General features: G+C 47.2%; 3 protein-coding genes across 10 annotated transcripts in view; 1 reads left to right on the forward strand and 2 right to left on the reverse strand.

Moving 5' to 3' along the window:
* PDE6C (phosphodiesterase 6C) overlaps window positions 1-10,303 on the reverse strand; it is a 64,556-nt gene extending 54,253 nt beyond the window's left edge. For 4 of the 5 annotated variants that reach the window (XM_033841455.2, XM_033841454.2, XM_033841453.2 and 1 more), the window contains exons 1-5: window positions 10,175-10,303; window positions 8,600-8,725; window positions 7,276-7,423; window positions 5,716-5,780; window positions 3,892-4,748 (exon numbers count right to left, since the gene is read on the reverse strand). In XM_033841455.2, the coding sequence (XP_033697346.1) occupies window positions 3,892-4,371 (480 nt within the window). In that variant the 5' untranslated portion in view covers window positions 4,372-4,748; window positions 5,716-5,780; window positions 7,276-7,423; window positions 8,600-8,725; window positions 10,175-10,303. Of the gene's footprint in view, window positions 1-3,891; window positions 4,749-5,715; window positions 6,229-7,275; window positions 7,424-8,599; window positions 8,726-10,174 lie in introns of those variants that run through there. The other variant, XM_073794178.1, reaches the window with a different exon arrangement.
* FFAR4 (free fatty acid receptor 4) overlaps window positions 10,218-26,761 on the reverse strand; it is a 31,233-nt gene continuing 14,689 nt past the window's right edge. Inside the window, exons 3-4 of one of the 3 annotated variants that reach the window (XR_012326987.1) lie at window positions 22,115-22,317; window positions 10,218-10,323 (exon numbers count right to left, since the gene is read on the reverse strand). Coding sequence is in view for 2 of the 3 variants with exons in the window: in XM_004321031.4 (XP_004321079.1) it covers window positions 22,596-22,985 (390 nt within the window). In the remaining variant the exon portion in view is untranslated. Of the gene's footprint in view, window positions 10,324-20,643; window positions 22,986-26,761 lie in introns of those variants that run through there. The other 2 variants (XM_033841457.2, XM_004321031.4) reach the window with 2 other exon arrangements.
* RBP4 (retinol binding protein 4) lies at window positions 13,518-19,505 on the forward strand. Of its 2 annotated transcripts, none has more exons than XM_033841458.2 (6): window positions 13,518-13,666; window positions 13,875-14,003; window positions 14,099-14,232; window positions 14,384-14,487; window positions 17,530-17,742; window positions 19,205-19,505. In XM_033841458.2, the coding sequence occupies exons 2-6, from the start codon at window positions 13,893-13,895 to the stop codon at window positions 19,228-19,230; spliced, it is 588 nt and encodes a 195-aa protein (XP_033697349.1). In that variant the 5' UTR covers window positions 13,518-13,666; window positions 13,875-13,892; the 3' UTR covers window positions 19,231-19,505. The 2 variants fall into 2 exon arrangements, with proteins under 2 accessions (XP_033697349.1, XP_019795212.1); XM_019939653.3 differs by having other exon boundaries at window positions 13,519-13,666; window positions 14,381-14,487; window positions 19,205-19,503.

Raw genomic sequence — 26,761 nt, forward strand, 5'->3', positions numbered from 1 at the left:
CTCTACCTCCTGCAGAACCTTCACTCAGTCCAGAATAGCTCCAGATTTTGGGAGGTTCTTTCTCTTAATCCACTGCTATAGCCCAGGCTGGCTCACTGTCCATCTTCCTCCTAACCCGTTATGCATTACAGAACGTGATCACTTTCACTTACACCGTGATGCTGGGCACTAAAGGAATAACCAAAACGCCCCAAACATGCAGCGTTTCTTGGCAGACGCTCTTCACTCTACAGCTTCAAAACTGGATGCTAGTTTATTCTAGATTCTAAACACAAGGAAATGTTCTCACATTCAATTGGCTATTTTGAGAAAATGACTTAGAAGTTTCAAAATTTAATGCTTGCTTATCATTGCATCTGAAAATCCTGGACAAAACCATCTGTCAAATTACAGGGTAGGGTGAGGCAAGGTTTTCCAGCTTTGTATTTTCACTGGTTCAAGCAATCCTTGGTGAAGTTGCTTTGAGTAAATCCTGTATCTTTCGGACTGACAAACTCCCCTTGGTGGTCATTCTTCAAAGAAGCCAATGAAGGCAACTGGGAACATGGTTTAGAGCAGCGGGCCACCTGGATCCCTCAGCCAATCTTAGCATTGTTAAATTCTGATTAAACATCTCAAGATCCAGAGTCAGAAAGAGAGAAGGGCAGAAAGGGAGCTATAAGCACCCTGTTAATTATTGAAAACTTAGGATTCTCGCATGGCTTTCTTTTAAACCACAGTCAGGAGAACCACCCATAGAGTTAATCACCAGCTTTCCCAATACAATAAGAAATGATTAACTTGTGGAGGATATGTCTCAGTTTCCTGTTATTAAGTTTCCCTGCCTTTAACCTGTTTTAAAAACAGGCCATAATCATTGACCCAGTTTTGGCCACCTACACCCAGCCCCCAACTTCTCTTGGCATTAATATAATATTACCATAGCTTTCATTTATTGAGCACCTACTAGGAGTCAGGCACTTTATGTACATTTCATCTGTACATTTGGTTACTCTGTTTCTCAGGTGCAGAAACACAGTCCATCACGCAGTTACCTTGTCTCAGACCTGGATATACGCCCAGGTCACCTGATTTCAAAGCTCTCACCCGACACCATGTGGCTTCTCTGTTGCCAAAGCTGGGAGTATCCAGTTCTGCCTCTGGTCTATGTGTGAGAAGTCCTTCCCTCCCTGTGCCCACACTGCCAACCAGGGAGGAGTCCTGTGTAGTCAGGGCTATGGCAAAAAAAAGGAGGCCTTGGAAGACCTGGTTTAGGAGCCCAGACCCAGCACCTCCTGCCTAACTGACCTTGAGAGGATTCTCACATATACAGGATGGAAATAAAAATACGGTCCTTGCCCTCTGCACAGGGTCTTGGCCAGAATCAAGTGAGATAAAGAACGAGAGAAATCTTCACCAAGTGTCAAGTGCAATGAAAAGGTGAAGCGTTAATAGAAATGTCACTTAAAACATTTCCAACTCCTTTCTCTTTGCAGATTTTACCACAACTTAAGTGCGGTGAAACTGCAGGGCTGCGCGGTGGGATGAGGGTGGGAACAGAGCGAGGAGGCCTCATCCTCTCCAGCCACTCTCAGTTACCGACCAGACCCTGGACTCCTGGAGAGATGCAGCCCCCCATGACTGCAACTTCCTGTCTGCCCAAGGGAATAAACTAAAGGCTCCAGGAGCCCTTTCCATCTAATCATCCACAGTTGATTTGAAATTTACTTCCTCCTCTTAAATCTGTCCATCCAATAGACCAGCGGTTTTCAACATTGGCTGCATATTAGAATCACCTGGGGAGCTTTTAAAAAGTACTCCTGGCTGTGTCCCAGCCTCTAAGAGGCTGGTGTAATTGGTCTATTGAGAGTCTCACACATCCGTGTTTTTAAAAGAGCTCCCAGTTTGATTTTAATGTGCGTCCAGAGTTGAAAAGCACCATTCTCCGAGGGAAAAAAAAATGCTTAGAAGCAGTAGAAACGGAGAGCAAATGAAGTCTTTGTCCCTCCTCTGAGCTCAGGAGGGTGGGATGGCGTCTGACTTCACACATACTCAGAAAAAGGGAGAACAGAGCGAAGTGACCCCGCCTCCCCCCCATTTACTGCCCTGTGCATATGGGGTGCCCATCATGGACAGCAACACACCCAGGCCACCTGATCGCTTAAGCAGCTCCTTTCTATCATCCTGTCCTCAACAGAACTGGGCTCATTCATAAAGGAGTCGAGCATAAGTCATTTTATCCATCTCTTCTTTTAAAAAAAAAAAAAGTTTTTCTGAAAAAAAACATCTTGCGTGTCACTTTCTTAAGTTTGCTGTCCTAGTCGTTTTGGAGATGGCCTCAGTTGGAGACTGGCAAGAAGCATATTCCTGTGAGAAAACCTCAGGGTGTGCAGGCATAGCCTCCTTGCTGGGGATCCAAGAACTTTGCCTTAAGGGCCTTTAGTCAGCGGAAGCGGCTGCAGTGGGCCCAGAATCCTACTTAAACCAGCTGAAACGTACTGCAGGGAGGGATGGTAAAGAGAGAGGACTCTCCGGTGCCCAACGGCAACCCTTGCCCCTCTGGGCTGTCCTGTGGCTGTTTGCTGAGCGTTGCTAATGTTTGACAACTTCTGCACCTTCTGGATCCGCACGGCCCCCCTCCTGTAATCAGCTTCAAGAGGCATGTAGGGGATTATCCTCCCGCCTCCAGCTGCCCCTCCTCCACAAGCCGGCAATAAACCTCTACACAGTAAGCATTTCAGGGGCAGCTCCCAATCAATTCTGCTCCATCATCGTCGAACTCTCCCCTTTGCTAATAGCAAATCAAAATGATGGGACGTGTGTGTAGGAGAAGGGCAGGCAGGAGACACTCCAGGCTGGGACCTACGGCTATTGCTGAGGAGGGGGATTATGGGTGATTTGCATTTCCTTCTTTTTGTTTATTTGTATTTTCTAATTTTTCTAAGATGAACAAGCATTACGTTGGTTAGGAGAAAGTTAATTTTTCTGCTTTTAAAAGAGCATAATAATTTATGCAATATACAATTAGTCTTCAGGAGCGTCCAAATGTCCCATTTGCAAGATTGGAAATCTTGATAGACCTGAGTTATGAGGGGCTGAGATGGCCAAATGCACTTAATCATCACCTAAATTCACCTTTTTAAGGCTCCAGATGGCAACATCTGAACTTTCGGAGGGTATCTTTTTTCTTTTTGCACCTTTGATCTATAGGTGGGAGAATCATTCAGGAGCCAATTCACCCCCAAACAGCTGAGTGTCTTCAAAGGATCGTGGGTGAGAAGCGGTTCAGGGGTCTTGGCATCTGGTGTATTGGCTGATCATCTCACCAGTGAGCGGCCTGCTTTGCCCTGTTGGTCAGGACAGTGCCCAGAGCACAGAGGAGGTGTAAGGGAGCAGGTGTGGACTGTACCAGGCCCAGGTGAGGCTGCCCAATAAAACACCCAGCATTCCATGGGGCACACATTATCCCCTGTTGATCTCAAATTCAGATAGAACTGGAAATCTTGTAATTTTTTTTTTTTTTTTTTTTTGTGGTACGCGGGCCTCTCCCTGTTGTGGCTTCTCCCGTTGCGAAGCACAGGCTCCGGACGCACAGGCTCAGGGGCCACGGCTCACGGGCCCAGCCGCTCTGCAGCATGCTGGATCTTCCCGAACCAGGGCACGAACCCGTGTCCCCTGCATCGGCAGGCGGACTCTCAACCAACTGCGCCACCAGGGAAGCCCTGAATCTTGTAATTTTATTTGCTAAATCTGGCAACTCTCGGCCCCGGTGCTCCTCTTCCCCACCACCCACTCCCCAGCCAAGCCAATGTCACAAGGATGGCCCCTGGACCCCCGCTCTCTTTCCCAGTGTTCCTCCCCGACGCCACCAAGGCCTCCTCTCCGCTCCACTGTCACCATCAGGCCACTTACCTTTTTCACATCTGGGACATTGAAGGTTTTCTTCGTGTGAGCAACCCAACCCACTATCCCGACGTCCAGTGGAAAAACAACTTCTCTGTCGGGGACCACCAGGTTGTCCTCGAACTTGGAGGTGGAGGTGACGTCGAGCAGCTTGGAGGCCACCTCGGGCGAGCCGTTGCGTGCCCGGCACAGGAACATGCTGCAGCGGTCCGCCCGCAGCAGCTGCGCCAGCCTCTGCAGGGCCTTGTGCGCCGCCAGCTCCACGCTGCCGGCCTCCTCCCGCAGGGCCTCCAGCAGCTCCAGGCACAGGGCTGCCTCCTCCATCAGCGTCAGGCCCGGGAAGGACGCGCGGGCCGGCGCCTGCGCACCACCGGGCTCCGAGATTTCTCCCGCCGCCTCCCCCCGCAGTTTCCGGTCGAAATACGCCTTGGCAAACTGAGGGTGGTCCTCCAGGTATTTCTCCACCGTCTCTTGGCTGATCTCACCCATGGCGTGGCTTGCTTTGCTGCTCTTGTCCAGAATGGAAGACCCTCAGAGCACCACCAGAGGCAGAGTGCCAACAAAGAGGTACCTCCTGGTCAAAGATACCGGGAAAGCCCTAAGGGGCACCTCACAGGACCCCCAAAGGCTGAGCAGAAAGGTTGTTTAGCAGAGCTTTCAAACGACCTGTAACTCTTGGGATATGACAGAAGGTCCTGGCTTAGAGTGGGATTCAGGAAGCATGGGATTAAAGAGTTCTTCAGGACACGAAATCCCCAAGCATTATTAGCTCATAAATCCTCAGAGAATCCGCAGAGCGTCTTAGATCAGCCAACCAAGTAGCAAGTCAAAGTGACCATTCCAGAAAAATAGCTGAACCGTGGCTGCTGTCGGCGACAAGAAGAATCATGGATATATCCATTAATTATATTCCATAGGCATTGACAATACTACTTGTTCTTTCACGATAGCTCTATGAAATAAAACTATTTAGACCTCGGAAATGTCTGTTTGTTTATATGGCAACTTGAATGAACATTTGGGGGAGATGGAAGGGTTTAGCATAACACAACATAAAATCGAATATTAATCTTTCCTTTTCTTAAAAGTCCTATGATCAGCCAGATTGCTTGGCCTACTCTTTTTTTTAAATCCTCACCTCTCAGTTCCCCTCATTTAAAAACTTGACCTCGGAAATGTTTTAAGGGAACAGACCTTTGGCTTATTCTAGAGAGGTGAACATGGAAAAATATTTGCCCATGATTCAAGCCTAATCAAGCCGCAATTTATACAATAATCCTTGTCAAAAGACATGATCATAAAAGGCAACCCATGAGGCTGCCAACTAGGTTTTCCTGCTAAGCATATTAATTTGGATTTTGTTTTCCACAGTAATAGGCAGACCTCATGCCTTTTTGCTCCAAGGTACAGTTGGTTAAATCTACTGGATAATACCTGTCTTGTCTGTTGCTAGGATATTTTACATCTCGGGGGCTTCTGGCATGGAAAAAACACTTGCCGCTACTTACTTTTGTTTAATGTTCAGGTTATCAAGCTTTTACATAGATTAAGCACATTTTCCCAAATACTTAAACACTATTATGCAACTAATAAGCCGAACTACACATTTCATGAACCAATTTCCTTGAATATTTACAGGCTGATTTCAAATTTAGTCAAAGGTCTTTTAAGCATTTCAATAAAGCTACAAACTTTATATGGAGAATTCTCTTGAATGAAAACATACGTAACAGTTACAGTGACTCCAAAAGTTACTGTTTCACCCACATTTAAATCCACTTCAAAAATAGCAAGGCTATGGGTTTCCTTTATTTCTCTAGACCTAATGCTTACCTCGCTAGAGTGATAATGGTCTTCTTAGACAGAAAAGAAGAAGAGATCCATTGAGGCTTCAGGTTCTAGGTCATGAGATAAGAGATTCTTGATGGGAACATGGTTTTCCCAGGGGAACAGAACCCACACTTGCATTTGTTGAACCATGTCACTTCCTATGGTTGAGTCCACTTGCTCCCTCAAAGGGTCTTGTGAAGCACACACCCTTTCTTGCACCTCCCTCTGTCACACCCAAGTCTAGTCTCAGGAGGGTCCTCCTCAGATTGCTGTTTACTTCATAATATCCGAGTAGCATCTCATTATAATTAGAATAATGCACAGGTTTATCTCCTAAGAGAAAGGAGTTGAGTCAGCTGAGTCACACCTATGGGACCACCATTCATCTTCCAACACAGTTGCGGACACTCTTTCTCCCTGGTTGTTCTGTGTGACAGTGCAGTTCCCACTTCTCTCAAAAGCATGTGTGTGCTCACAATTCCCATCCTCTCCTCTTTACACACAGAGAGACAAAAACACATACCCATATCCCACACACAGATTTATACTTGAGGTAGAAATCTGCGTATGGAAAAAACCAAAATGCCCATATATGTTTACATTCCTCTACTTATAAAAATGAAAATGAGGGCTTCCCTGGTGGCGCAGTGGTTGAGAGTCCGCCTGCCGATGCAGGGGACACGGGTTCGTGCCCTGGTCTGGGAAGATCCCACATGCCGCGGAGCGGCTGGGCCTGTGAGCCATGGCTGCTGAGCCTGCACGTCCGGAGCCTGTGCTCCGCAACGGGAGAGGCCACAACAGTGAGAGGCCCGTGTACCACAAAAAAAAAAAAAAAAAGAAAATGAATTCTAAAATGAAGCATATTCTTTTATAGTCAGCATTCTGTGTTTTGAAAACTTTATTTATTTATTTTTTGTCTGAGTTGGGTCTTTGTTACTGTACGCGGGCTTTCTCTAGTTGCAGCGAGTGGGGGCTACTCTTCATTGCAGTGCATGGCTTCTCATTGGGGTAGCTTCTCTCCTTGCAGAGCACGGGCTCTAGGCGTGCCAGCTTCAGTAGTTGTGGTGCACAGGCTCAGTAGTTGTGGTGCATGGGGTTAGCTGCTCCGCAGCACGTGGGATCTTCCCGGACCAGGGATCGAAACCATGTCCACTGCATTGGCAGGCGGATTCTAACCACTGAACCACCAGGGAAGTCCACTAACTACTTTTAGATTCATTCATTTGTTTGTTCTTCCAATACGTGTCTACTGATGGTCCACTATAAGCAAGACATCATACTAGCTCCTGCGGTAGAGACTCCATGTTCCCCTTTTTTCTGATTTCCCTCTCCTCCGAGTTGTACGGGAAGATTATTCTTCTCTGCCCTCCTCCCTCAGTAGGGCCATGTGACTAATTTTGACCTACGGGTTGTAAGCATAAACGTCTCTTCCAAGTAGGAACAATCAATTCCCAGAGTGAGACCCTGGAGCTCCCCCTTCTCCCTGCTGCCACGCCAGTGCCAGATGTAGGGGCCTCATGAGTCCCTGAGTGAGGATGTCATGGAACAAAGCCCCCTACTGACCTGAGATGGACGTGTAGCGTGAGTGAGAAATAAATCCTTCTTGTGTTCAGCCTTTGAGATGTGAGGGTTGTTTGTTACTGCAGCATAACCAAGTCAATCCTGACTGAACACAGGGGATGAGTAAGCCTTGGTTGCAGCTGTACAAGCACTAGTGGTGTAGCAAAGGAGATACTATTAGGACACAGAAAGTCATGAAGCACAGAACAGAATAGGATAAAAGCCAGAAGTGAGGTACATACATATAGCTATGAGACTTTACGTGATGTGGATATGGGATCATATCTAGACTGGGTAGAGGTGGAGTAGAAATCGAGTGTGAGCCAGGTAGTGGTAACAGCAGAAGCAATAGCATGGAATGCAGAGTAACAGGGGGACTAGGGAGAGATGAATCTAGAAAAGTAGGTTGGGCCCAGATTAGGGCCTCAAAGGCTAGCTGAGGATTCTGAACCCTGGAAACTCTTAGGGGTAAGAAATGACATTAGGGTTCTTCTCTACAAACTTAATCTGGTCATGCTTAAAAAGGTGACTTGGAAGAAAGAAATACTGGACATTAGGATACAAATTAAGAAGCTATATTGCATTTGGTTCTTTATCAAATACCCTAAAAATGTGTGCAGGCTTTGACTCTGCAACTCTTCTTTGACCCTACAACTCTTCTTTCTTCTGAATTACAAAAGTAATTAAGGCTGTATATGATTAATGTAGTTACAGGGGCGTTCATCAAAAGCACAATTATAAATGGAAAAGATTAGAAATAGCCTAGGAGGTTGAGTAAATAAATGGCATTATAGTCATACAATAGGAAACCATACATTAATTAATAATCCTATTGTAAAGGTCTGTTTATTGATATGAACAGATATTTATTATGTGCAATAAATTGCAAGATACTATTGCAGTATGATTCCACATACACACATACATATATGGAGGTGTGTATACCAAAATGTTAACAGTGATTATTCCAAAGTGGTGGAATTCAATATAATATTTTTTTTTCTTCTCTTTTGCTTACCTGATTTTTCTAAAGTATCTACAGTGAACATATATAATTTATATAGTAAAGAAATTCATTCATTATAAACAAAGTTTTTAAGGCTATTCTCACAGGCTATGGGTGAGGGTGCTTGGGAATGAAAAAGGAAGGGACAAATGCGAGACATAATTTCAGGCAACAATCAACAGGACAAGGGAATTGATTAGTTAGGAAAGGCAAGCAAGAAAGAGGGATCACTTCTGACTACTCTGCGTATTGGATGACATTTGATAAAGACAAATATTTTTTTAAGGGAAGTACTGGAACCCAGCCTTTTAGTGCACTCACAAATATCCTTCTCCTCCTCCCCTGTCCTTGACTGAATCCCATCATCCCTGCTGCTCTTTTTCTGGGGTAGTCCTTGCAGAGTTTCTGCCCTGTGTTGACAAGACTTTTGTGTCTCTGTCCTAAGCACTGAAAAAACAAAAATAAGAAAATGTAATATTTTTAAAATGACCAAACAGACACTTAGAATAAATTTTTAACACTACAAAATAATTGTTGACTTTGTTAAACTTCACCATTTATATCAGCATTTCCAGTTCGTTTAAAGAATACGTTTTTAAAGAATAGAACAGTAACTAGTGGGAAGAACGAGGAAAAAGACCAATATCTTAGATGTTACAGACATTGCCAATCATTTATTTAGACAAAGCATCTCAGAAACAATAACTAAATTGATGTGAAAACTCCATTCCATTTACACAGAATATTTTTAGAAAGATAAGCCACAAGTAATGATAATTAAAAAGTGATCATAAGAATAGCTAACTTTAACACAGACAGAGAATGAACTTGAGGATACGGGGAGGGGGAAGGGTAAGCTGGGACGAAGTGAGAGAGTGACATGGACATATATACACTACCAAATGTAAAATAGATAGCTAGTGGGAAGCAGCCGCATAGCACAGGGAGATCAGCTCGGTGCTTTGTGTCCACCTAGAGGGGTGGGATAGGGACGGTGGGAGGGAGACACAAGAGGGAGGAGATATGGGGATGTATGTATATGTATAGCTGATTCACTTTGTTATATAGCAGAAACTAACACACCATTGTAAAGCAATTATACTCCAATAAAGACGTTAAAAAAAAAAGAATAGCTAACTTTATAATATATAATCTGTGCCAGGCACCCTTCTAAGACCCTTATATATATATCATCTCATTTCATCCTAACAATAAACTTATGAGGTGTGTATATTATTATCTGTATTTTACAGGAGACAAATCGAAGCACAGAGAAATTAAATAACTTGCTCAAGGTCACACAGCTAGTGATAGTGACCTACCCCAAACTACGAGCTTAAATAGGAATAAATTTTAAAATACACCCATGAGGTGTACAAGATACCATAATAGCTGCTATAGGGGATCATACAAGACTTTTCCTTTAAGGAATTTAAAATCTAGACCTATATAATAAAATGTTAAACACCAATACAAGACTTAAATTAAAATTCCAGGAACTCATTTTAAAAGCCTACAGATATATCAAAGAATGGTTTAACTTCCTTAATCTTTCTGTTTAACAAATTTACATTTTCCAATAGTATACTATACTCATGAACACATGTAATATTTAATTGCTAAAATTTTCCACTGCAGTTAACTATTTCTGCAGGAAGTAATGCTTATTTAACAGCCCCCCCAAAAAAATGCACATGAGGTTGAAGCACTAACATAAAACTCACAACAATAGACTGGACTAACCTTGTGTATTTTGGATCATTATATTGGACCCCGCTCTTCAGCTCCACTTTAGCCAAATTCTCTGCTCCTACCATTATTCATCACCAAAAGGCATCCTCTAATGGCAGGGATTTCAGGCACATCATGACAGTCAACCACAAAGGGCCCTCTCACCTTGCACATTTGCTCTCATGACAGCTTCTGCCTGCACCAAATTGATGGACATGACCAGGTATCTCTGAGATAATTCATTTGGTGGAATCCATGTTATTTTCAGCGAAATTGATGAAACTGACTGATGGCTTTGTAATCACTGAAAAAATCTTTATGAAAAAAATTAGTTTGACTTTTTGTACTTGAAAACATTGGCTAAATAACTAATCTTTCCATTCTCCCACCAATTATTTTGACATCTTTTAAATGCAGTCAGAAGACAAATGCTACCCAATTTCCTTGTTATTAATTTTTCTTGGCCTCTCTGTCAGGATGTGGATGTAAATATCAGTTTGTACAAAATGGAGCTAGTTGGACATGCTTAATTTTTATGAGGCTAAGGACATAAATTTCTTGCGTTAGTTCTTTTTTTCAATTAGGGTAAAACACTTTTCAATATTTCCTAGGAATTAGTGACTTGCTTGCTGCTGTATTAGTTAAGGTAACGCTAGCTTCTGTTACAGGTAACCCCTAAATCCCAGCAACTTAATCGAATGGAAGTTTATTTCTCATTCACATAAAGATAATCACTGGTGGGGTCCCAGGCTGATGGAGGCTTCACCAGCCAGCAGATGAGGAAAGACAGACAGCAAGGACAATTAGACGGGCAGCTTTTATAAGCCCCGTCTGGGAATGACACACAGCACTTTTGTCCACATTCCACTGACCAGAACATAGGCATGTGATCTTACAGAGCTGCAGGAAGTGAGGAGGTGCCCTCTGGCAGGGTGGCTTCTTTCCAACAACTCTACACCATGGAAGGGAAGTGAAAACTTTTTTGGTGAAAGGACAGCTAGCCATCTCTGCTACAGTTGTTAAATCCTGGGAAATTATATTTTAGAAAGAGTGACCTCTGACCAGGTCTTTTTAGAGAAGGATTTTATAAAGCTTACCTAAAGTGACTGATTTCGGTAAAACAAATTAAATCAATATCTATTGAGCAAGCACCTACTATGTGTAAGTCTCTTGAGAAATCCTGTGGAAAAGTTGGGGGGGGTGGATACCAAGATGAAGGAAACATGGTCTGTCTCTCCACAAAGTATGACAAGGCAATGAACTTTTGTGTATATTATATACAGTCCATAAGATGTAATTTAGACCATAATTTTACTTCTAGAAGAAAAAAAGAAAAACGTTTGCAAAGAGAATATTTGTTTTATTTTCTGATTAAATATTTTCACTGTTGGAAAATTTGGAAATTACCAAAAAGGTACAAATCAGTAATAAACCTTTAAATGTCCCTAATCCTATCACACAGGTAATCACTGTGAACACTTTTCCTGTTGATATTATACCCACATCTGCATATTTAAAAAATTATTTTATGAAGATAAATTTCAAAGCACCGAATTTAAAAACACCAGTTGACCTGTACTCACGTGTTTATAAACATGAAGAAATTCGAGTGAGCATGCCAACAAACTGTTTTCCTTTGCTGGTGTCTGGGACACCAAGATTCATGATTTATCATTAAAAGAGAGGGGGGTGGGGGAGGAAGAACAGTTACATCAACTTTTAAGCATCTAACAAATAAATAAAAACGTATTGCTGCAAAAACAAGCTCCATAAAAATGCATTGAAATCCCCTATATTCATTTAACATATGGCACGAGCAAGGACCCCAAGAATACGCTCTGGAAGAAACAGTTGACAAGGGCTGGGAGAATGAGGAGAACTTTTCTGGCAGTCACAGTTGACAAGGGCTGGGAGAATAAGGAGAACTTTTCTGGCACTCATAACGGTCCAAAGGCAATTGGGCTCAGCCAGGAGCTCTCCATCACTGGAGGTGCTGGAGGACAGGCTGATAGATCTCTACTTTGGAATGTCAAAGAGGGGATCCACGCATTGGACACGAGATAGAGAGGTACCCTAAAGTCCTTTCCCACCTAGGGAGCATAGGTACTACCACATGTATGGCCACACGCGGGGTCCCTGCAGGAGCAGCTCTGGAGCAGACCTTATTTGAGCTGTTTGGGATTATACATCTTGTGATAAAATTAACCTCACCAGAAGACCTCCTAGTTAGCTGGTAGGCCTGAAACAGGGCTTTCTTAGCAGGAAGAAGGAGGCAGTAAGGAGTTAATTGCATCATCGTTGGCACTCCTGAGACAGCCCGAGAGTCACAGGAAAGTGGCAGGAGCCACAGGTGTTTTTTTTCAGGAGGCTCAGAAGTAACCCGAATGCCCTGTGAAGACCATCAAGTCTTTATGTCTCTGTTTGGCAGCCACCCTCCTCTACCTCCACCCGCTCTTATTTCAGGTCTGGCGGTAGCAAAATGGACCACATTCATCTCGGTCCTTTCCAGTTTGGGCCATGGAGACACAGCTGATAGTGTACAGCAGGCATCTTTACAAAAAAAATAGCTCTTTGCCATATCCCTAATTCTCATTCAGTCCAAAGCTGCATCTTCTGACTGCTTTGATCAGAGTAGAGGAACTCTTAACTCTGAATAGAAAGAGAAAAACACGGTCAGTGAATTGTGCCACGACTGCACAAAATCACATAGCTAGTCACAGCACTTCGACTTAATTGTCCATTGACGTTATAGAGTTTGTTCACCTCCCCCTCTTCTCCTCTCCTCAGTCAATTCACCTTAGCTGTTTTGAAAACAAAACAAAATTCCATTCTGGCTTTGAAATAAAATTGCAGCATAAACAATTGGTAGGTGTGTTTCCAAGTGGCTTGAGTGAAGTGTCACAGAGTAAGTAGGCGACCACCGAGGTTGCTAAAATATTTCCTGTCCTGACCAGGGTTGCGTTTCTGGAGAATATTTAACAGGGAGGGTTTTAATGCTTCTAAAGATGTTGAAACTAAAGAACAAATATTGATCCAGAGAGCACCACAACTCCCCTGAAAGAGAGTAAAAGACATCCTTTATAAAATGAAAAACTACTTGGCGGAAACAGTCCCAGACCGCTGCACAAGTAGCCCTCAGAGGGCCGAGGGGCCAGTTGCGCACGGCCCGGCCCAGGCACTAACGCACCGGGCAGCACCGCAGATGCCCCTCGCTCTGGGAGGCCACGGTCTTCCCGCCAGACCGACCTGAGCCTCCGGCCAGAGAAATTGGGCCCCGAGGCCACCCCAGGCCGCAGCTGGCACCCGTGTTGGGTAACTAGGCCAGGGCTGGTTCCCGCGGCTCGCCGCCGCCGGAGAGTTGGGCTCCGCCGAGGCCACCCCACGCGGCAGCTCCACAAGCCCCGGGCGGCGCTGGAGGTGAGGCTCTCGCCCAAAGGCACCCTCCCAGCGCCCAGGCGTCGGTGAGTCAGGGCGCGTTATGCAAGTCCTGGCCCGCCGGCCCCGGCGCCTCCCCCTCGGTCTTTCATCCCGCGCAGTTACGAAAGCGCGACCCCCTCCCCCCGGAGCTTTATATAATGCGGCCGGGCGGCCCCAGCTCGCCTCCCTAGCTCCACGCGCGCCCGGACCCGCGACCAGGCTTGAGCGCAGCTCCCGACCGTGAGCGGCGGCCCGGCGGGACCGGGGGGGCAGGCGCGGGAGGGACGGGGGGCCGGGATGAACGGGATGGGGGTACGGGGGCAGGAGGGATGGGGGACCGGGGGCCGGCGGGATGAGGGCTCGGCGCGGGCGGGATGGGGTCTAGGGACTGGCAGTGGCGCGTCGGCTGGTCCGGCCGCCAGGCGCTCACGGCGCGCGGTTCCCTCAGGGCGGACTCCTGAGCAAGATGGAGTGGGTGTGGGCGCTGGTGCTACTGGCGGCGCTGGGCAGCGTCCGGGCGGAGCGCGACTGCCGGGTGAGCAGCTTCCGAGTCAAAGAGAACTTCGACAAGGATCGCGTAGGTATCTGCGTCCCGGATGCGCCCCGTTCCCCTTTACCGGCGGCCGGCCATGCGCTCCCGGACACCAAACGCTGCTCTACTCCCTTCCCCAGTTCTCCGGCACCTGGTATGCCATGGCCAAGAAGGACCCCAAGGGCCTCTTTCTGCAGGACAACATCGTCGCCCAGTTCATGAACGAGAATGGCCACATGACAGCCACGGCCAAGGGCCGAGTCCGTCTCTTTAAGTCAGTGACCTATGGGGGGCTGCGCTCTGCGCTGCAGGGTCCCCCGGGCTGAGCACCAAACCCTGTTTGGGGAGGGACGGGAGCACCCGGGGTGGGATGCAGGGAGCCCTTCGCCCAGCCTGGCTCATGATCCCCTTGGCTTCTGCAGTAGCTGGGACCTGTGCGCAGACATGCTGGGCACCTTCACAGACACCGAGGACCCTGCCAAGTTCAAGATGAAGTACTGGGGCGTAGCGTCCTTTCTCCAGAAAGGAAGTAAGTAGTCGGCTTAGTGGGACTGTCTTGGAGGATGGGAGACATACCTAGCCAAAAGGCTGGGTTTCTCCTCTAGTGGCACCCTTGGGAAGAACGGTCTGTAAGCAACCAGAACTCTCAGCAGGGCTTAAAGCTAGAGGGGTGAAACTGCAAGCAGCCAGGCCCCTTCACTGCGCCCACCCCATCCCCCAGCTCAAAAACCTGGCCCAAGCTCAAAAGGCTCTGGGGCCTGTCACGTGACCTCCTCCTGCCATTTACCCATAAGGCCAGTGTGCCAGGGGGTGTGGCCTTCTCCATGCTTAGACCACCCACCTCCTCAAGACCCAACTCACATCACCACCCAACCTGGTTTTGCATTTCCTCCATTTCTTTAGGCTGAATCCCTGAAACAGCTTGACTACCAGGGGCCCAGCAGAGGCTCAGAGACTCTCATCCAAGGACGCAGGGAGCATTTATGCACAGGGTTGACTCACTCCAAGGTGCCCTACCTGCCGCTGCTGAGATTCTGAGCCAGGCACAGTGCTCTGGGTGACAGTGACCTCTTCCCTTTCTCCCAAGCCCTGAAACTCACATGGGGAGCAGGGTGTTAAGAACTCTCAGAAGAGCATCCTAAAATTCAGCCTGACGTAGATGTTCGAGAGCATACATGTACATGCTCTTTCCACTTTTTCCTCATTTCTCCTAAGTTTCAAATCTGCAGTCTACTTGGTACCTAGAGAGTAATGCAGGCCACAGGGGACATATCATGGAACCACAGAGATGGAGAGTTAAGGGGGTTCAACATGCAGATGAATAAACTGTGGTCAAGTTTATTCATCTGTGAAGGGGGTTCAACATGCAGATGTGAAGGGGGTTCAACATGCAGATGAATAAACTGAGGTCAAGAGAAGGTAGGGCTTTGTCCAAGGTCATGCAACAAGTTTGTGAGAGCCAGTGTCAGAAGCCAGGGGTTCCAGCTCCCAGGTCAGGATTAGGTGGCCCTGAACAGCAGGGACTCCTAATACAAACCAGTTTTTACAGTTTTACAGACTACTGTTGGAACTCTCCTGGGAGATAGGCCCCAGAGGGCTGTTCAGGGGGACTCTTAGCTTGGTGAGCCAGGGCAGAAGTGTCCTTTCATGCAGCCCATCTACACGGGGCACGCACACCTTGACTTCCTCTACAGTTGTGTTAGATGAGTTTTTACTTTTTTTTTTTATCGAATTGCATCTTCAGTATTGATTTACACTGTACATATGGAGTTGCTATTCAACGAGGGGAAAAAAGCTTTTATCCTTAGAGGTAATAAAGATTTTTTCAAATAACGCAGCGAAACTTCCAGAAGTGATCCATTTAGAGTAAAAGATAAACTCTTCTGATAATGGATTACAAAAATCAGTACCACGGGGCACAAGGTTACTAATTTTTAGAATCTGCATCTTATCAAACAGACGAGCATGGCCACCGCCGAGCAGTCGTATGGCTTCCCCTGACCCCCACATCCCGGTGTTTGACACATTCCCCATGGGAAAGCCTGGGAGGTTCAGGGGTGGCTCAGTCTTCCTCCTGGCGGGCCTGCAGTGGGCTGAAGAGGGGCCTCACCACCCACCGCTGTGCAGCTCTCCTACAGGGCATGGGTTTGGGCTGAGCCCCTTCTAGGCAGGGACTCCCAGGGTTCTCAGAGCCAAGAGGCACACCCAGAGGTGACTTAGGCGAGGATTAGCGATCTCCCTTACACCCTTAGTGCTGGGGGATCCAGGTTCCCCTGCGTTCCTGCAGCACAGAACATGACATAGAGCAGAGATCATCACTTGCCTCATGACCTGGGTGTGAAATGGAGACACGGAGGCTTTGCATTTCTAGTTTCTTATCCCCTGTTGCCCCCAGTTTATTTATCGCCTGGAGACAGCGTGGTGTAGAGGTTAGGTATGGGGGCTCCAGAGTCAGACTGAAACTCAGTTCTGTCCTGCTCTTTGTGATACTGGGTGAATTACTTAATTTCTCTGTGCCTCAGTTTCCTTATCTGGAAAATGGGGATGATAGTGTGCACTTTCAGGTCGTTGTGAAAAATAATTGAGAAAGCACAGAAAGTGTCCATACAGTGACTGATACTTAACTAAGTGCTCAGAAAGTCTTGGTCATGGTTATACATCAACAAGAATGTTAAGCAGAGATGTGACACATTTTACCAAATGTGAGGTGTTTGGATATCCACATTGTTGTTTCTCCATGACAAACCTCTCACATACATTCTTACTAACGTGGTTTCCCCATCCTGTCTTTATTGACGTTAGTACCACCTTTGTTTACACTTATGCTTCATGGCTTACATCCCAGTCTTAGGAAGAAATATAGTCTAAATTCTTCAAGGGCTCAGCTCTGCCTCTGTCAGGAGAGCTCTGAAGAGTATGAGCTCTAAGAAAGAATATCTGATGTCAGAGGGTAGGCATCTTGTGCCCTCAAGGCAGAACATACCCTCTTTTGCCAGCTTGGAGAAGTGAGTCGGGTTACTAAGCCAGAATTAGGGTGGAGCCAGAAAAGCCATGAACCAGATCATCCAGTGGACTGAGAGGCAGGAGAGCAGTGTGGATCGTGAGAGGGCCGGGAACTAGCTGATACGGATCAGTGCCAAGGATTCATCCTGCTGTTGGGGGTGACATACGTTGGTGGCCGTCAATATCAGCCACAAAGGCACAAGATATTGTCAGAGGGTAGATGGAGGAGACATCAGTAGAAAGGTCTAGGCTGTGGTTTTGATGGGTCCACATTCTCGATTGTTCTTTGGAAAGATACGATCACATTTATCATCAGGGAGAGAAAGAATTATTAAAGTGAATGAGGTTCCCCCCACCACTGACTCCAGTATTTTTTCCTGTAAAGGACAAGATCCTTTCTCATGGTCCCAATTTTCTAAGAGCTGTCAGAATTCTCTGTAGTCTCCTGCTTCCTAACTCCTGAATCCAGTTTTGGGAAGTGGCTGGCTTCCGGGGCCAGGCAGTAAGTTTCCTTGACATCTGAGTGGCGGAGGGAGATGTAGTGGCCCCATGGCTTTCTGCCTTGCAGACGATGACCACTGGATCATTGACACGGACTATGACACCTATGCTGTGCAGTACTCCTGCCGCCTCCTGAACCTCGATGGTACCTGCGCTGACAGCTACTCCTTCGTGTTCGCCCGTGACCTGAACGGCTTTTCCCCGGAGGTGCAGAGAATCGTGAGGCAGAGGCAGGAGGAGCTGTGCCTGGCCAGGCAGTACCGGCTGATCGCTCACAATGGTGAGTGCTGTGTGGGAACAGGGCACCGGCTGCTCGCCCTTAAGGGTCCCCGGGTCTGCATGCCCTGAGATGCATTTCATCTGCATGCGAGAGAAGACAGGGCGTCCTGGGAGCCCCCTCTGAGCCCGTCTTCATCCCTCCTGACCAGATCTTTCACTGGCCTTATCATGGGGCCGATGCAGAAGGAGTGGGCAAAAGCCTTTTTCCAAAACCTTGGCACTTTTAATTAAGTAAAACTGCAGGGGACAGACGCTTCCTTTTTATCTGCCGCCTTAGGCTCAGTCTGTGGTCACATGATTTTGCTCCTGGCTGCACTACCCAAAAAACCATTTTGACTAGATTAATATTGTCTGGGGAATTGAGTGGCCCCAGTGAAGAGCTGGGCATTGAATGTGGCATTTGGTGTAAAAACAACTTAAAGAGAGACATCACCATAGCAAGTTCAAAAGAGAGTGGTTTCAACAAATGCTCTTTTTCTGATATGGAACTAAATATCCAGTAAGTTGACTAGCTGGTTTTCCTCACTTACGTTTTTTGAGATCCCCTGGAACACCCATTGAATCTTTTTATGGATATTACTCTTGTCTGATCTTGATTTAAAAGCCAGTAATATTCTGGAAGAAAGTGCACATTTTATTTTGAATAGACACTCACTCCCATGGGAAACTGGGTTTCAAAATCCAAACAGGGTAATGCTAAATTGTGGGGGAAAAAAGGGAACAAAACTGAACTTCTCTGTTGGTCATCTAACTAGCTAACCCACACTACACCAAACAGATATGAATGCAGACCAAACAAGTAAATAAGTAAGATTTTGATGTTTCACCCAGGGGCAGCCTAAGTGTAGGGCAGGATCTCACCCCAGCCAGGCTCCACACCAAGCCCTTTGCCTGCCTTATCTCACTTAATCCTGGAGACACCTCATGAAGTAGGTATTCTCATTATCCACGTTCTACAAGATGAGAAAACAGAGGCTGAGAAAGATTACGAAGGTTGCCCAAGATCTTCAATAGATAGCTGACTTGGATGCAAACCAAAGTGGTTTTGTGACTCTGAAGCCCCTTGTGGCACCGCCTGGTGACATATGACACAGGACATGGTGAACACTCTATAAAACTGCTAACAGAGTAGCTGAGGTCAGGCTGACTTGGCCCTCACTTCCTGAAACAGGAGGACATACCCACATCCCTGTGAAATGCAGTGAGGCAAATTTAAGACAGGTAAAAAACAGCACTTTGATGCAGGAGATCCTATGCTCTGGGGCCCACCCCATCACCCCCAGAGAAATTCAGAGGGTTTCAGAAAGCCTTGAAGATGTTTATGAATTAGAGCCATATCTAGCTATAACCTTACAAGAAGCATTTGAACAAAGCCGAGCCCTAAGGTCATCGAATATTCACTCTCTACATTTAACACCAGCTCCATATTTCTGTCATTAATATCTTTGTTTTCTACATTTCAGGTTACTGTGATGGCGAATCAGAATGAAATATTTTGTAGCAACACGGAGGGTGTCGTTTCATTAGGAAACTTCCTATTAACTCACTCAGCCTTCAACTCTTAGAGTTTAGTTTGCACCGCTCTCCTCCCCTCCCCTCCCCTCCCTTCCCCTCCCCTCCCCTCCCCTCCCCCACGTAAACATAAAACATTCAGTACAGGTAAAAATATGTGTGGGGATAAGTGAATCTCTTTGCACTCAAATGTCTGTGTTCCCTGGAGTTTTCTAAGGAATCATTTGAGGATTAGGATTCCAGACTTTGATTTATTAAAATATGTATAGTCACCTATTTCCTGTGATTTGGGTTTTTATTTGTGTTCGCGTCTGTGTTGAAGTGAGTTCTGCAGGTGGCTGGGTAGGATGCACTTTCTATATGCCGGGAGGGGTTCTTCTCTCCCGGCTCTTTATGACCTTTGGCCTGTTCTAGTGCCTAACCTCCATTATTAATGAATGTGGCTTCTCTTAACTTCCTGAAAAAAGGGATTTCCCCATTAACCCAGGAAGGCCTTAACTACTGAGGCCAAAAGAGGTGAGTGTAGGTTAGGCCAGGCCAGTGACCCCAGCCTCAGGCAGCCCCAGGCCCTGGAGGCGGGCAGGGGGGGTGGGCTTACCCCGAGCTGGTCTGAGACGCCCAAGAGGCATGGGTTGGGGTGAGCTCTAAGAAACGCCCCCCCAGCCCTTCATTGTCTCTGGCACCTAATTCACTTCTTATTTCAGCTGTGGGCAAAAGGCTGCAGGAGAAGAGGCCATGGGCTTCCCGGGGGGAATCAGGAGACGGATCATGGCGCCCCTACCTACAGTGTGCGGGAAAGGGGAAGTAGCTGGGTCTGGGGCAGGACACCAGTGTCCCACACCATTAGCAGCGCTTGTGAACACTAACGTATAGCTGCATACAAAGCCACGTGCCTCAGTTTCCCAGGAGCTCCTAGGAGCCTCAGTTTATCATCTTAAAAAGGCATCAAGGCTTTGGTACCAGTGTCTTGGTTTTACTTCAAAATTCTGCTCAGATATAATTAGCTGTATGATTTGGGGCTGGTTGTGTAGTTTCTCTGAGCCTCACTCTCCTCTTGTGCAATATGGGGAAACAGTGTCTGCCTGATGGGCTGCAGTGAGGGTTCAGTTAGAGCACTTAGAATGCCAGGCTGACATTTCTGAGATGTGTCGGAAGCAGGGAAGGGCAGCTCTCTCCCGTGTGTGAGGAGAGCTCTGCGTGGGTGCTGACATATCAGGGGGCCACGGAGGCTCCTGGGGGCCCCAAATCAATGTGCTTTGTTCTCCCACCAGAAAGGGGGAAGGCAGGGGACCGTGCACTGGAAAGCTCTGCCTGTCATTCACATGGAACAGGGGCCATCAGAGCCTGGCCCTTCAGGTGTCACCCCAGAGACCCAGAAGACAGCCACACATCACTTCAAAAAGCAGCTTTAATTTACCAAATTTATTAACTAAAGATGAACAAAAGATCCCTGTCCTCTAGTCCTCAAGCTTGTAATAAACCTTACTTAAAAAGCAAGCTGCTCAAGAAACTCCACCAGCAAAGACAACTACTGGCTCTGATGTACTTGGTGACAAAGATTGGTTGAGCACGTCCTATGTGCCAGGCCCTGAGCTACTGTTCCAGCCACTGGCCCAACCTCCAAGTGCTGGCGTAGCCCTGGGTTCTCGCTGGCTCCGGTTTCTTCTCTCTCTCTCTTCCCAGGGACATTTCATAAAGCCATAAATCTGCAAACACTATCTGGTGACTCCCAACGTTGCATATTCAGGCCCACACCCCACATCCCTGCACCCCACTGCCTGCTCTCCATTTGGATCTCACTGGGGTTTCACGTGTAAATGCCCCAAATGAAACTCTTGGTCTTTCTATTTCCCATTCTTCTAGTCTTCCCCATTTTTGTTGCCTGCTCTCCATCCAATCACTGTCAGGAGTCACCCCTGAATCCTCTCTTTCCCTCCTAATCTGCATCCTGTCCATCAATACATCATGTTTGCTCTGCCTTCCCAAAGTATGTCCCAAGATCATTTCTCACAATCCCCCACGGATGCCACCCACCTCCAACTTCCCCATCTTCTTTCTCTGCTTCAACAGCCACCTAACTGGTCTCCATCTTTATTCCTGCTCCACAAAGTTCATTCCCTGCACAGCAACCAGTAGAGCAGGTCACTTCAGCATCCACTTGCAAACCTCCAGTGGCTGCCCACTGAACACAGAATAAACTCTCTATGGCAGCCTCCCAGACCCTGTGTAATCCAGCCCTGTAACCTCTCTGGTCTCAACTGATGGTCTCCAGCACAGCACCCCTCTGTCTTGGCATCAAGGACATTGCCCGGCATACAGGAGCCAATAGTTTGCTTTGTTTACACCTCTTCTTTCTGTCCCACAAGTACACAAGGCTCTTTGCACCAGCACCAGCGTCTGCTCCACCTGCAAAGCCCCACTCCCTTGGATTCACATGGCTGGTTCCTTCTTGTGGTTTACCTTTTGCCTCAAATATACCCCTTAGAACGGTCTTCGCAGACCCCTCAACACCCCATCTAAGTTGCCATCACTGTCCCATTTTCTTCACGACGCTAATTCACTCCATAACACTATATTGTCTATTGACTTATGTTTGGTTTTTCGCTGCCCCCACCTAGAAGATAAGTAAGCTCCGTGAGGGCAGGGGCCATGGCTGTCTGGTTCACTGCTGTATTCCCACCACCAAGAACACCGGCCACAGCATGTGCTTAAGAGGCATCTAACAGGCGGATCAACGAAGGGAATCACTCCTGTTCTCACTGTCAAATGTTTGGAGTCATCCGACTTCCTGTCTGACTTCGTGACAAAGCTTCTCCTAAAGGGGTCCATGGCATCCCTTTATAAATGAAAAATAAAGTCACCTTTAATTCCTTGGAAATTAAATCCTTGTTCCTTGGAAATTCCTCAAGCGCTCTTGACGTTAATGAATGATCCTGCAGCCTTGCAAATCCAGGGTGGGGAGCTAGAGTGGCCATGACTCTTCAGAGGAAAAATCTGGGTCCTGGACCAAGACTCGCTTCAGGAAACCGGCAAGGCGTGGCTTTACGTGTAGGAGATGAGACTGCTGAACAGTTACAAATAAAAATTATTAAACTTAATCATACTACACACTGAAAAAGTTCATATTGAAAAGGAACCCACAGCAAATACTTTTATAAAGGATAGAATTGTTATACTGAATGATCACCCCTCAATGTACTGGTGCTGTAAATGTACATTTGCATAGGTTACATTTTCTTAAAGCAGGTACCCTGGTGCGACCGTCCTGGAAATGAACTCCCTTTGAAAACACACCATGGCTTGCCAGAGAGTGACAAATAGACGCCTACAGAGAAAAACTAACTAGCTGGAAATAACAGACAGATCATTTCTTCTGACAGATGTGTCTGTAAACATGGCTCCCTTTTCTGAGAAGAAGAAGCAGTGAAAAAATTTCCTCCATTCGTTCCTAAACAGTGACATGTTGTAGAGAATGGGGTTGACGGCCGAGTTGGCAAAGGTGAAGGCCACCACCCAGAAGAAGAGGGACGGCCAGATGACCAGGTTTTGCTCAAAGTTCTGGATCAGAATGAGGAGGATGGTGACGATGATGGGGCTCCACATGACGAAGAAGGAGATCATGAGCAGGAACAGGGTGCGGAAGAGCCGGACGTCCTGCTGGGACACACGGAGCTGGTGGCTCTCCGAGGAAGCCAGGGTCGTCGTGAGCCTTCTCCTTGACGCCTTCGTGATCTGCAGGAACACAAAACAGAGCCGGCGCCACAGTTTACGGCAGGACATCGGCAGTGTTGATCCTGGAGGGGCAGAGGAGGCCCAGGAGTTGGAATCTGCCGTTCTCGCTGCACTGGGACTACTTGGCTTTGGGCTTTATGCGGAGAGAGCTCCCTTCTCAGAGGCCTGGCTCGCTGCCCGCGCTTAGGATGCGCAGGTCAGCTGGCCTCCTGAGAAATAAGGCAGATCGTCCGTGTTATAAATAGTGTTGACGAGGGGAAGTGCAAAGCCAGAATGCAATGGTCTAGAAGAGAGATGTGTGAACACAGATTCAGGTGTCATTCAGGACTCCCCTTCCCAGGAAGAAAGGGGAGCTGGCCAGAGCACTGCTAGTGACACGTGTTGAAAAACTGAAACCATTTCCCATTTATGCCCCCAGGTGAGAGGTGACAGCTGGTAGGATAAACACCCTCGTGCCTATCTTTGCACACCTAGATGAGCATATCAGGAGAATAGATTCTCAACAGTGGAACTGAAAGGACCTCTAATATTTTGTACTAATGAGCAGGGTCAGCAGTAGAGCAGAGGGATTGTGGGCAAGGAGGCAACTCTGGTGACATGGGTTCGGAAGGGTGTTCTGGACTCTTCTTTCAGGAGCCCTTGCAGGCACTGCTCTCCGAACCTTCTGCCCAGTCTCTCCTGGTCAGTTAGAGGGTCTTGCTTCAGCATCCATCAGAGAAGCTGGCTACTAATTGGCTGTGGGCAGCCTTGGACATATGGCCCATCAACTGAGGCAGGCTAACCAGATTAAAATAAAGCCCTGCATGTCCTCTCACCCCACTGTCCCACGTAAAAACAGTATTTCTGGAACAGACAAATGCTTCATAACATCTCAGAACCAGAGTGTTGCAGCTAGATGGGCCCGTGCATGGTTGGAGCAGCACTTCTCAGACTTCACTCTGCCTGTGAGGCACTCAGCACTATTTTATTTAAATGTAGATTCTGATTTTGCATGCCCCGAGGACCACACTTTGAGTAGCCAAGGCCTACTCCACACCTTCATTCTACAGGTGAAGAAACAGGCTCTCGAGAGAGAGGGTTTAGCCAAAGTACTTTGAAAACAGGAGCCTTAGAACTGTTCACATCAGAGGGCAAAAGCCCCACAGAAGCGGAGTCCGTGAGAGAGAAGGTGGGGCTTCCCCAGAGGCTCTAAAGACCCCAGTGCTTAGGCTCACACTGCCCCGGGGGTACATACAGAGTCCCGCGCTTACGCCTGATTCTAATTTTCCTCTAAGCACAGCCAGTAGGCAGAAGGCCTGCTGTCCCCCATCACCTGCTTAGCTTTAACAGTGCCAAGAGGTGGGCGTGAGGGGGTGAGGATGGGCTGGGGTGGAGGTGGCCGCAGACTGGGGCACAGTTAGCCTGGGATGTGATGGGGCCCTGCACCCACTAGCCTGACATGCTTTGTTCCAGCCTGTGACCTCTGTCCCAGGTAAGAGATCCAATTCCGAATGTCTTGCCACATTCGTGGTGCTTTGCTAACTTGCCTTTGCTTAGTCTGGCCCTGTGTCCTGCTTCTGCTGCAGGAGCAGGCTGCTGGGCACACAGTGAGTGCTTACATGTCTGGAGACTTTAATAGCCAAAACTCTTTTTTTTGTTTTGTTTTGCGGTACGCGGGCCTCTCACTGTTGTGGCTTCTCCCGTTGTGGAGCACAGGCTCTGGATGCGCAGGCTCAGTGGCCATGGCTCACAGGCCCAGCCGCTCCGCGGCATGTGGGATCTTCCCAGACCGGGGCACGAGCCCGTGTCCCCTGCATCAGCAGGCGGACTCTCAACCACTGCGCCACCAGGGAAGCCCCAAAACTCTTATCGTTCGTTAGCTCTGCCCGGGCCTTCCTAGGACCATTCCCCTAAAATTACTGAATCTCAAGAGATGAAGCAATTAGAAAGTAATCAGAATCATTCAAATTTGGGGCAAGATTAACTCCAAGACCCGAATATGGCTTCAAATATTCTCTTTAGAATACTTCTAATTAGCTAATTAAAGGGTAGCCATTTAATTTTCCTGTGATTAAATACAACTGTTTCTGTGTAGTAGTTTTGGTCCACTTCTAGGTGACGGTGACCCAGGCAACAGATGCTGAATGAACAGAACCCCTTCCTTCCCACCCACTCCCCGCCAAGAACAACAGGAATCAGGATCACCGAGCTTCAAGAAAGGCTCCCTGTGTGCCAGCCACTGTACTATGCATCTGTTTCATAAATTGTCACATTTAATCTTCAAAACTGCTCGTTGGATTCGTGCTATTATTATCTTTGCTCCAGAGATGAGGAAATTGAATCTCAGGAAATTTGAGTAGCTTGTTGAAGGTCACTCTACTAATGATGAATGGTCAAAGCCCCCATCTGTGAAACTCCAGCTCAGGTGAGCTGAAGATGAGCGACATCATAAAAGGCTCCAGCCCTCTTCCTGGAGTTGCCTTCCACTTCCGCCCCCCTGCTCTGCAGCGGGGTGACTGCTCAGACCCATAGGCTCAAAGCCACACTGGTGCATCTAAGCTGGAAGGTGCTGTGTAGAATCAAAGTTAGAATATGTGTTCAGGTGAAAGCTGTTGGATGATTGGCCGGGGAGGGTAACAGCTGCCCAGGGGCAGGTGGGTGGGGCTGCAGGGGAAACGGCACCACTTCTGAGGAGGCTAAGTGCAGCCTGGTGGGCACATGAGGACGATTCCCACAGCAGCCTCATTGCTAGTGCTGTCCACATTGCTCTGCCAAGAAGGATGGAGTCCCTGGTACGGTGTCTTTTAGATTTTTTTGTTTTGTTTTGGGGGTTCTTTGGGCGTTTTTTTGGCCTCACCGTGCAGCTTGCGGGATCTTCATTCCCCGACCAGGGCTTGAACCCCGGGCCCTTGGCAGTGAAAGTCGGGAGTCAACCACTGGATCGCCAGGGAGTTCTCTAGATATTTTTTGAATGAATGATGTGGATGGAAGTTCACACTTATTGAGCACTTACTATGTGCCAAATCCTTGTACATATCACTTGGTTTATCTCTTTAAATTCTCCCAACGATTCTGTGACATATGTACTTTGATGATCTCCATTTTATTTTGCTTTATTTTAATTTAATTTTTATTGGAATATAGTTGATTTACAATGTTGTGTTAGTTTCAGGTGTGTAGCAAAGCGAATCAGTTATGCATATACATATATCCACTCTTTTTTAGATTCTTTTCCCATATAGGCCATTGCAGAGTATTGACTAGAGTTCCCAGTGCTATACAGTAGGTCCTTATTAGTTATCTACTTTATATATAGTAGTGTGTGTATGTCAACCCCAATCTTCCAATTTATCCCTCTTTCCATTTACCCCCTGGTAACCATAATTTTGTTTTCTACAACTGTAACTCTATTTCTGTTTTGTAGATAAGTGATGATCCCCATTTTACAGAGGAGGAAACTGAGGCTCAAAGAGGTTAAGGAAATTGCCCAATAGTACCCAACTAAGCAGTCGCAGAGCTGGGCTTCAAACCTTGGCAGTCTGACTCCAGTCCATGCTTAAACTTAAACTAATTCCTTCCCACCCTCTAATATCTCTGTCAGTGGAAATCCTTCCATCCAGCCTGTAACTCCAAGCTCTAATGCCAGGGACTCCGGGAGGGCATCCTGGTTCATCTGCTGTTGGCATCCTGCAGCGCTTTGTTTCAGGTACTCACGTGGCACTTGCCACATATTCTACGGTAGATGTTGAAGCATCATTCTTACCTCTGAGTCCCACCAGACTGCAGCTCCCTGGGGC

This window comes from Tursiops truncatus, chromosome 16, assembly GCF_011762595.2.
Source record: "Tursiops truncatus isolate mTurTru1 chromosome 16, mTurTru1.mat.Y, whole genome shotgun sequence".
Lineage (NCBI taxonomy): Eukaryota > Metazoa > Chordata > Mammalia > Artiodactyla > Delphinidae > Tursiops > Tursiops truncatus.